Source organism: Zalophus californianus, chromosome 11 (assembly GCF_009762305.2).
Source record: "Zalophus californianus isolate mZalCal1 chromosome 11, mZalCal1.pri.v2, whole genome shotgun sequence".
In the NCBI taxonomy this organism is placed as follows: domain Eukaryota; kingdom Metazoa; phylum Chordata; class Mammalia; order Carnivora; family Otariidae; genus Zalophus; species Zalophus californianus.
Genome location: NC_045605.1, coordinates 105181850 through 105192552, shown reverse-complemented (window position 1 = coordinate 105192552; position 10703 = coordinate 105181850). Strand labels below are relative to the sequence as shown.

Here is a 10703-nt window from a genome sequence, read left to right as displayed (position 1 = left end):
GACTTCGGGACTGCTCAAAGCAACAGAATGACGTACCAACTGTTTCCGGGAGTACGGAGGGCGGAGGTGAGGGTAGGTGCGGGAGCATCAGGACAGTGAAGCCTGACATGTGAGGCCCTTCCAGAAAGCAGGCGTGGTCACAGCCCCAGGGCCGTGAAAGAGCAGGCCAGGAGGATTTATCAGTCTGGGGACAAGCTGAGCCCCTTCTGCACTCCAAACCCAGGGCTGGCCCCCTCCCTCCTGGGAAGCCCAAGCCCCTCTGCTTCCCCAGCTCCATTCCCCCTTCCTCTACATCTGTGTATGTGTGTACAAGCACACACCTCCAGAGAGTGGGCCCGAGTCTTTTTCTCTTCTCATTAAGGCTTGTTTCTGATTGGCGACTGAAAATGTCACCACCATGTGACAAGTGAAGGTAGCCACTATCCACCCTTCTTTCAGTAAATCTTTACGGAGGGCTTTCTTTGTGGCAGGCATGGTACCGGGTGCTGAGGATACAGCAGTCCACAAAACAAAGACCCTGTCCCTTGCGAAGCTCACACATGCACACACACACACGTTTTCCTTGGTCCAGCCTGGAAACATACTGAGCCTGGCTGAGGTATCCTAAGAGCCGGCTCTCTAGGTCTCACTCAAATTAAATAGTAGCAAGACCAAGAGCCTCTCTGTCTCATGATTTGTGAATGGGGTCCTCAAGGCTCACCTCTCCTGGCTTGGACACCTCCCCACCCTCGTTCTGCAAGGCCCTTGGAAAGTTCCAGAAAGTCTTCTCTGCTTCCCACTCATATCCATCAACTCAGCTGACTTCACCACAGTGACCTTTTCCAACTTCCAAATCCTTGACTTTTAAACTTTTTTAAAGGATAGAATCTTTACTCAAAATCTTCCAAGAACCTCAATACATAAAGCAACCCAACATGAAGACATTCTGGTTGAAGCCTCACAGGGTCTTGAGAAATCTGTCCAAACTCTGGGATCCTGAAACAGTCTGCGACCACGCTCCGGAGCCTTTGCCCTGCACAGAACTCGGGTGGCTGCGTCACTGCCCCCGACCTGTACCCCCCCAAACAGACAGTAAATTTCTTGGGGACAAAGAAACTCTACTTTGTCCTCACTCATGTCATTTTCCAGAGTGCTTCCCTCGGGGCTGAGCCACTGTGGGTTCCAGCCACCTCCTAGCTCCCTAGATCCTGCCCCTGCTGAGAAAAACCCTCTCATGTCAATCAGACTGGTGAACCCTAAGGCCTCAGACTTTGCCCATGCACCCCAAAGAGACCCGAGATCTCAGGGACTTCCTTCTCAGCTACTCACCACTCCAGATAGGTGGAATTTGGGCACAGGGTATCCCAGGACTCAAAATGAAGGCTCCCTTTCGAGAATGAAACCAGAAGACCCATTAAACAGTGGAAGCAGTTAGCCATTTAGAGCAGTAAGACGCCGAAGACAACGAGGAAGCTTGGGGAATGCTCAAGTCCAAGCAGAGCGCACTGTTCTCGGAGAGGCAGGACTGGAATGTGGCTCAAGGTGAAACTTGAGACAGTTAAAACCGGTGATCTACGTGAAGGGCTGACGCCTGCCTCAAGAGGAGAAAAAGCGGAGCCCGTTTTGGTAAAATATGATTAAGCGAAAGTGCACGTGTGCACATACACACGCACACACCGAGCTTTGCAGAAGGTCTCAAGGATACAAACTGAACTATTAACAGCGCTCACCACTGGTGGAGGGGGGCAGGAGATGGCGCACATTTGCTTTTTTCTTTATGCAAAAAGCCTACCTCCTTTTTGAGAGCCCTGCTCTGGGGAGCCCCTGGTACCTCCCGCGCTATCTGTCCCTGGGCTCTAACTCCGAACGCACATTTCAGACAGGCCGGGACAAGGTGCCGTGTGTCACTCGGTTACTCCTTCAAGAGCCATTTCCCGAGCCCGAGATGCCTGGCATGGAGAGATGAAGAGGAACCAGGCTCAGCCTCTGCCCTCCCAGAATGCATTCTGGTCTAATCTGAATTCTGCCACTGCTTGGCTATGTGACTGTGTTGCCTAAAGATGTCCATACCCTCATCCCCAGGATCTGTGACTGTGGTTATGTTATATGACAAGGAAGAATTAAGGGTACAGATAGAATTAATGTTGCTGATTAATCAGCTGACTTCAAACTAAAAAGATTGTCCTGGATGATCTGGGTGGGCTCCATGTAATCCCAAGGGTCCCAGTGGGGAAGAGGGAGGCAGAAGAGTCAGGCCAAAGATAGCATCCTCAGAAGGACTCTCCTGGAGGCTGCCGGCTTTGAAGATGGAAGGAGACCAAAACCCAAGGAATGCGCGCAGCTTCTAAGAAGCTGGCAGGACAAGAAAATGGACACCCCTCACCCCTGCCCCCAAAGCCTTCAGAAAGGAACATGACCCTGCCCACATCCAGATTTTAGCTCAGTGAGGCCCATTCCTGACCTCTGACCTCTGGAACTGAGAAGGAATAAAGCGTGTTCTTGTAAGCCACTAACTTGTTATAGCAGCCACAGGAAACGAATACAAGGATCAAGGGAAGGAGTACTCAGCTCTGAGACTCAACCTTCCCACTTCCTTCTCCCCTGCAGAAAACAGACTTTTCTAAAGGCCGGATGAACCATGTATAGAAGTTTCTGGAAATCAGTTAAACACAATACAAACGCAAGCGCTTACTGCTATCATTAGACAAGTCACTGGACTGCTTTCTCCACGGAGGTGCCTGTCGAGTTCACCACGGGTCTGTTAAGGCCCTTGCTCCAAAAGGGTGAGCTGGGCACCTCAGGTATCAGGTGGACTCAGCCTTAAGTGTGGTGCTGGGTGTCTGGTTTTGGGGAGCACTGGTCTAGCCCAACCTAACGACCAATTCGTTAGCAGCTCAGCTTTCTGGCCAGTCCCTGTCATTCAAGTCTGCCTGTCCTTGGCCCCGTCTCTCAGGGGACCCGAGTGCTAACCACCTCTACCCTGGGCTCTGCTGCAGAGCAGCCTCAGGGAGGCCAGACCCCAGGGATGCAGCCTGCCTGACGCTCCCTTGTCGTCCCCTCTCAGGAGCTCACCTGGAGAGGGGCTTTCCGGCTGGGGAAGGCCTCCTTCTGCAGCTCTCCCCTCTCTGGGTGAGTCCTTGCTGTCTGAGGCCCTGAGCTGGGTGTGGGAGAAGAGCTGGAGGACGAAGCCCGGCGGGAAGCTGCCGTCAGTGAAGTGTCGGACCTCAGCAGGAGCAGCAAAAGTCTCCGTGGGTGAGCCGGGCGACGGGGGGTCTGGAAGGAAGGACAAGATGGACCTGTGAGTCTGGGAGGCTGAGCTGTCTATCCTCCCTGAAGCCAGAATCCAAGGGCCTGGACCAACCCCCCTCCCCTGCTTGGCTTTCCTCTAGGAGCACTGCGGCCGGAGCCCATGCCCACAACCTGCATGGGCCTCCCTCTCACCTGGGTCGGGGTCTGGGTCCAGGTCCAAGTTTTTGGTCATGGGTCTGCCTCTTTTCTTTCTGACCGGCTCTTCCCCAGGGGGCTCCTTCCATCTCTGACCACGGGGCTTCCTATTTCCTGGCTCTGAGGCAGGAGCAGCTGCAGAATGAGAAGACCCCAGACCTTTTAAAGGGGCCACGCCTGAGCCCCACAGCCTCTCTCCACACAGAACACAGCGCGCACGTTCGCCTCTCCCCAGCTCAGTCTCAAGGGCTTCCAGAAGACTGACCAGGAAGCTCGAGGGGGCGGAGCCCTCTGGGCCGGCTCCTTTTCGGGAGAGATGGGTTGTCCTCAGAGTCGAGGAGAACGACAATCTCTGCTGGCATCTTGGCAGGGTCTGGGTCGGAGTCCGGGTCAGCTTCGACGTCCTGGCCTGAGTCTGAAGACGGCAAACACCCAGTGAGCTCCAAGTCCTCTGAGAGGCCGACTTTTCCCTCCACCCTCCACCCCTACCGCCCCCCCTCCCCCGCCATCCCTACCTGAGGTGGGTGAAGAAGGCTGCTCAGCTCTGATGTCTTGCAAGAGGGCCACCCCCTCACTCCAGGCCTCCAGGATATTGCTTTTCTCTGAAGGGCTCAGGTCCAGGGTGTGAGGATGCTGTTCCAGGATGTGCATGCGCGCTGTGTCCGCAGAGGGGGACCGGATTTCGGCCCCACACACCATGCACAGTGCCCGCCCACTGCCTCCTGGGCTGTTTCCCACCAGGAACTCCTGCTCCCAAGACACCTGCTGCTTGGGCTCCTCACAGCCATCGCCACCCGCCTCCAGCAGGTTGGGCCTCGGCGGTGGGGTCTTCTCCTGTTGGGCCACTACAGAGGGAGAGGTGCAGGACGTGTTAGCCGTAAAGGTGCCCACGACCTAGAATACTTACAACTTGATTCCCCAAACTGGGTGGAGTGCTGGGGGGGCGGAGGGAGGAACATTGCCGCCGAAAGTCTTTCTCTCCCTTCCCCTGCAGCCCATGAGACGCTGTGTGCCTGGGCATCCCACTATCTCCCTATCTCCTCTCAATCTGGGCTCGGACCACAGGTCCACATGCTTTTCTGACAAGCTGTGTTTTTGCAGGTCTTCAGTCTTGGCATGTCCGTCCAGACCATCCTGATCAGTCCGATAAATTCCTATACTTCCTTCATGGCTCCGCTCACATCGTCACTCCTGGGAAGCCTTTCTGATCTCCCACCCCTGGCGGGGGATTATAACCCCATCTGACTTCCAGGCCACACTGCATACTTTCTTGAGAATAAGAATGGTACGTGTGATCATCTATCGTCCCCACAGGGCCTGGCACGCAGGAGATGCTCAGTGAGCCTTCAGTCAGCGAATGACGGGCATGTCTGTTTCTCCATCCGGCGAGGCCCCTTTAACAGGCCACCACACCCCGACACAATCTGTTTCCCATCTCCCAGAGAAACTGCAGGTGTGATCTCATGCCCAAGGGTCTGCCTGGCATCTGCTTTGTGCGCCTGGACCACAAACTCTGGCAGGGCAGGAACCCTTTCCAACTCGACAAAGAAGGCAGGCTGAGACCCACACAGCCTGGCAGCTCAGTGTTTCTGCGGAGTCTCTCTGATCTCTCATGGCCACCCCTCTCTCCCACCTGAGAAGATGAAATAAAATATGGGGGGGGGCCTAATGCCTAGGAACTGATGGGGAGGTGGCATTTAAAATGAGCCTGAGAATTGGTCAGGACTCAGAAGATCCAGGTCCCAGGCTGGGCTATACCTATCTCTCACGTGACCGGACCCTTGACCTCTTGGTTGCCGTCAGACTTTCTTTCCCACCATTCCTCCAAAACAGCTCTCGCCAGGGTCACCGATGTCAAACCCGGTGGTCAGTTCTTAAACTTCATCATTTGACTCATCACTTCTTCCATCTTGATTTTTGTCGCTCGGCTTCTAGGCACCATCTCCCATTGGTTCGTCTCTTACTTCCCTGGGGCTCTCTTGGGGTCACGCGTGCTGGTTCCTCTCATCTATTCTCAAAGCTCTCTCACTTCTTTCAGGGCGTAGCTGAAGAACCATCTTCTTGCAACGGCTTTCTCTGCCCCCCCCTGCAGAAAGCGGGGCACCCCATTCCCCGTCCCCCCTCGTATCCTCCTTAGCTCACACCGCCACCAGGCCTAACATGGTGTCACTTGTGCCCCGTGTCTCCCCGCTGCATGGCAGGCTCTGGCACAGCATGACTTTTCATCGTCCACACCTCGACCCCCAGCCTCAAGAACAGCGCCTGGCAGGTAGCGGCATTCAGAAATCTCTGATGAGGGACCGACTCCATCTCCAACCTGCAGTCACCGGAGAGGGTTCCACAGCTCCGTTCTTAGACCTCTTCTGTCTGCCTCCTTCCTCTGACGGTCTCCTCCCGTTGCCTGCCTGCTGACGACTCCCGTATTTCTACCTCCAGCCAGACTCTCCCCTGCATCTAAACACACGTGTCTGATGCCTATCTGGTCATGGCACTTGAATGTGTCACAGGCATGTCAAACTCACCCCGTTCAAACCCTAACTCCCGACCTGCACACGCCTGCACCCTAGCCCTCTTGTCTGTTTCGTGGGAGGCCTGTCCTTCTGGATGCCCAGGCCAAAGAATTTATCAAGAATATATCAAGAATTTATCCTTTCCCCACTTACCCCAAATCTTTCAAAAAGCTTCTGCTTCAAGACATTTATACTTGCTATTCTCTCTGCCTAAAATGCTTTCCCTCCCATTACCCACAAGTTCCATTCTCTCGTGTCCTTTGGGTCTGTGCTCAAAATCCACATTAGAGAAGTCTTTCCTGACCACCTGATATTCCAAATAAAACAACCCCCCTTCTCCTCCCTTTGCTCTGGTGTTCTCTGAACCACATATCGGCACCTGACACCCTATGCATTTGATCATATTTGTCTTTGGTCATTCATTTATACACATATATTCCAGAAGGGATGTTTCACCTGTTTATAGCCATTAGCACGCCCAGCCTAAAACTGCCTGGCTTACAGTAGGTGCCTAATGAAGACCTGTTGAATGAATTAACTTCTCTGGACTTCTGTTTCCTCATCCCTAATGGGGAATAGGGCCTCTCTTGCAGGGTTGTTGAGAGGATTAACTGAGACAGCCTGGCATCCAGCACTCAGTAAATACTAGCACAAGTAGGGAAAGAACCTCTGTCGGATGCAAAGCTCTGAGAAGGGTAGCAGCCTTTATTTCCCTAACTTGTTTTATAGCTCTCCAAATTCCAAAGAGGATGAGAGGCAGTGCAGGGAGATAGCGCGTGCTGCTGAGGTTAAATAAATGGCCTTGCTCTCAACCTCTTTGGGGTACAATCCCCCCTACGGGAAGAGGTATTTGAGAATAAAAAGATATTTGCATTTCCGTGAAAAATTTTCTGGCATTTTCATGAGTATTAAGTTTTCCACTAAGAAGGCCCTTTGTTTTCTAATGGTCTGCAAGGTCCTGCGGACTCAAGAAATTGGTAAAGGGGGAGGGGAAGACAAATGTTCCCAGATTGTTCCTCGAATCCCTTCCAAAGGCCCATCTCCTTCCAGCGTGGCAGAGGATACCCCTAGCAAACACTTCTCTTCCGAAACGGAGTATGCTGTATGCCATCCCATTCACCCCCGAAGCGCTAGAATCTGACACCTGTGGCTTACGCAAGTGGAAGGCCGGGGATGCAAGGGGAGCTGGGGGGCAGGAAAGGTTTCTGCGTAGAGGGCCCTGAAAATCCTCCTCTTGGCGGGCGGCATTCTCCGATCTCTCCGGACACCAGGCTGCCGCGCCCAGAGGCCTTGCTGCCCCTCGGCCTAAAACACAGCTTGGCCCCTGCGCCAGCCTCCGTCTCCGCGGGGCGGGAGACCGCGGCCGCCGGTGCGGGGCCCGGGAGAGGGGACGCTCGGGCACCGGAAGATCCGGAGCGCGCCGGGTGTGGATCGAAGGCTCCAGACCCCAGACGGGGGCGGGGGAGAGGGAATTCGGGGAGGCCCCAGATTCCAAACCCTGGAAGGGGCGGAGCGAGAGCGCGCCCGGGCCCCAGGCCGGAGGGGGAGGGGGAGGGGGCGCCCGGGTCCCAGGCCGGAGGGGGAGGGGACGCTGGAGCCCCTGACTGCGGAGGGGGAGGGGGCGCCCGGGCCCGGACCGTGACGCGGAAGTGGGGTCCCCTTCCATCCTCACCTCTGAGCATCGGCTCGGGCCGCGGAATTACGGCCACCACCATGGCCTCCTCCTCGTCCTCCCCTTCCTCGCATTTGAGCGTCACCTCGAAGCAGTCGAGCGCGGCGCCCTCGGCCTTTAGGGCCATGGTGCGGCCGGTGTCTATGGGGGGGGTATCGCGGTGACCCGACGCTGGGGGCCGGGCGCGCAGCCAGGGGCCGCCTCCCGCCCTGCACAGCCCCCTCCCCGCCGCCCGCCGCTCACCGCCCGGCCTGCGACGGGCGCGTCCGGGCCTCCCCGAGACCGAGCGCGTCGGGACCCCGGGCGGGGAGGGCTCAATCCGGGGCCCCAAGCCCCCGCCGCTCCCTTTTATGGAGGCTCATTGTCGGCGCCCGCCCGGCCGGCCCGCCGCGGGCCCGCCCCCGACCTCGCGCGGCCAATCGCGCGTGGCCCCGCCCCGGGCACGCGGCTCCGTTAGCCTCCCGGGGACCCGCAGGGCGGCGGGGAGGGCCGCGGGCTCCCGGCCGGCCTCCGGCGCGGAGGCGGGCCTTGCCGGCCGGCGGAGAAGCCCCCAGGCCCGGCGGGCTGCCGATCGGGCCCGTTGGCGGGCGTCGAGAGCGCTACCAGGTGCCCTGGGGTTTTGCTGGGGGTCGCCTTTGCCTTTCCTGAACGAGCCTTCCTCCGCCAGGAGATGCCCCGGGCGGGAACAGAACTCGCTGGGCAGCGAGAAGGGCCTTGGCGTGGGAAGGGGGGGAGACGGAATTCCTTCTGATATTTCGCAGCTCTTTGACCTTGGGCACGTTATCTGTTTTCTTAGACGACCTCATCCTTTCTCAGAAAACACTGTGGAGCCTTCTGGATAAGGGGATGCGAAGATGGAAGAGCCAAGTGGAATGTGGCACAGGCAAACCACCCCCGATGGTTTTGATTTCCATGTTTTTTTTTTAAACGTGAGTCTAGAGATTTTGAGCCTCCCCAGGGGCACACAAATCCTTGAAAGCCCCAAGACCAGAGTCCAGTTACCATGACACTGCTACATCCTAATCCTGCTCCAGGTGAGCTTTTACCTCCATGACATAGAATGGGCATCTCCCCCTGCTGTAGAAGCTTTCCTGAGGTTTCTGTTGAGAAAATGTCTGACACTGGAAATCCATCTCAAAATGCTACCCTATCAGACCAGACACAGGAGTAATTCAGAATAATGCCTGTAGTGGGTTCGGGGCTGGAGAGCAGATGGGAACTCTCCAGGCCCCAACTAGTGGGTTGGGGGCTGGAGAGCAGAAAGACCTATGGTATCTGGATTGTCGTAGGTCTTTAAGTGAATAATTTTGTTACTTTCAAGTGTATCCAGTACTTTAAAGGTTTTACAGATAAAGGAATTACCAAGCTGGTTTCAATCATTTCTATCTCAGGATCACCCGGTAACCTTTGCAGGGATCCCTTCCTTGACCTTCTGCTCTCGCTCTACTGCCCTGCACGGTGCAGATCCTTAGGCTCCTAGGACTGGGGCCCTCAGGTCTGGGTTTGGCCAATGGGAGACAGTGGCAGGAGACTGGAAGATAGGAGAAAGGATAAAGCCAGTGTGTTTCTTCTCTTTCTCTCGCTTGTTCGGGCTTGGGCAGGTCTCCAGCCATAGATAAAGCTCCTCTTTGGTTCCAGCTCTTGCTGGGTAGGCTGCCTCGGTTCCAACTTCTGGGGGATGATCCTCACTTCCAGGCTACATTAATTCCATCTCCTCCATTTGTCCCTCCGGTTTAGGAGTGGTAGGGAGTGTCCTGCGTTTGCTAATCTCTGGGTTGCCTCTCTGTCCCCTGTTGGGACTACTCAGCCCTTCCTCACCCTTGTCGCCAGCGTCACCAATACCTTGCATTAAATTCTTTGTTTTACATACTTAGAATGGTTCCTATTTCCCCCCTTGGACTCTGAGTGATACACCCAATATTATACCAGGCACTGTGTCCTCATAAGTCTTAATGTGGTAGACTGTATTGTTCCCATTTTATAGAGCAGGAAGTTGAGGCTTAAAGGGGTAAATTACTTGCCCAAGGTAATACAGCAAGAATCCTATTTCATCAAATCCAAGATGAGTGTTTTCTCTACATTTTAACATCCTTGGAATGGGGATACTTTAGCGGACATCACTGTGAACTTTTAGGAATATCAAGAGTGTTCAGGATCGCCCTTCTGATATTCAGACCATGACGTTACCAGCAGAAATAAATCACGCTCAGAATGAGACATAGGTGAGGCCCCTTGGTGACCACAAAAATGACTCTGAGTGGTTGCTGCTTCCTTACCATAGGTAACTCCAGCCCTGCTTGCATCCTCCTGCCTCCTAGATGAACGTTATAAAGATACCCAGTCTCGGGGCACCTGGGTGGGGCTCAGTTGTAAATTGTCTGCCTTCAGCTCAGGTCGTGATCCCAGGGTCCTGGGATCGAGCCCTGCATCGTGCTCCCTCTCCCACTCCGCCCACTCCTCTCGCTGTGTCTCTCTCTGTCAAAAAAATAAATAAAATCTTTAAAAAAAAAAAAAAGATACCCAGTCTCTAAGTTGCCCCTGCTTTTTGACAACATTCAATCCAGAACTGGTTCCCCACTTCCCTAATCCCTCCACAGAACCATGGAATGCAAGCCCGAATTTAAAGAGACTCACATGAGGGTTTTCCCTAGGGTACGTTTTTCCTTTACGGAAGCAAGTTAAATAAACCTAACTTTTTTTGACAACAGCAGTGTTCCTGGTGGTCTTCGGTCAGAGGGCTTTGACAACCTTAGCCAATTTACTTTGCATACATTTCATCTTTATGTATATGAAGAGTGATATACAGGAATAGACATTTTTCCAAAGAAGACATCCAGATGGCCGACAGACACATGAAGAGACGTTCACCATCCTCATCATCAGGGAAATACAAATCAAAACTGTGATGAGATAGCACCTCACACCTGTCAGAATGGCTAAAATCAACAACACAGGAAACAACAGATGTTGGGGAGGATGCAGAGAAAGGGGAACCCTCCTACACTGTTGGTGGGAATGCAAACTGGTGCAGCCACCCTGGAAAACAGGATGGAGATTCCTCAAAAAGTTAAAAATAGACTACCCTACAACCCAGCGAT

The 10703-nt window shown here is 54.5% G+C and overlaps 1 protein-coding gene and 1 long non-coding RNA gene across 5 annotated transcripts in view; one reads left to right on the top strand and one right to left on the bottom strand.

The window, feature by feature from the left end:
• The window catches only part of SPINDOC (spindlin interactor and repressor of chromatin binding), an 11309-nt gene extending 3317 nt beyond the window's left edge, over positions 1-7992 (bottom strand). The window contains exons 1-6 of one of the 3 annotated variants that reach the window (XM_027581468.2): positions 7849-7992; positions 7606-7746; positions 3939-4268; positions 3689-3838; positions 3421-3558; positions 3052-3252 (exon numbers count right to left, since the gene is read on the bottom strand). In XM_027581468.2, coding sequence (XP_027437269.1) covers positions 3052-3252; positions 3421-3558; positions 3689-3838; positions 3939-4268; positions 7606-7732 — 946 coding nt within the window. In that variant the 5' untranslated portion in view covers positions 7733-7746; positions 7849-7992. Of the gene's footprint in view, positions 1-3051; positions 3253-3420; positions 3559-3688; positions 3839-3938; positions 4269-7605 lie in introns of all 3 variants that reach the window. The other 2 variants (XR_003517668.2, XM_027581467.2) reach the window with 2 other exon arrangements.
• An 83-nt stretch (positions 7993-8075) lies between these two features.
• LOC113915469 lies at positions 8076-10496 on the top strand. Of its 2 annotated transcripts, none has more exons than XR_003517669.1 (3): positions 8076-8211; positions 8402-8639; positions 10314-10496. It is a non-coding gene; the product is annotated as an uncharacterized LOC113915469 (long non-coding RNA). The 2 variants fall into 2 exon arrangements; XR_003517670.1 differs by lacking the exon at positions 10314-10496 and adding an exon at positions 9887-10006.
• Positions 10497-10703: the final 207 nt, after the last annotated feature.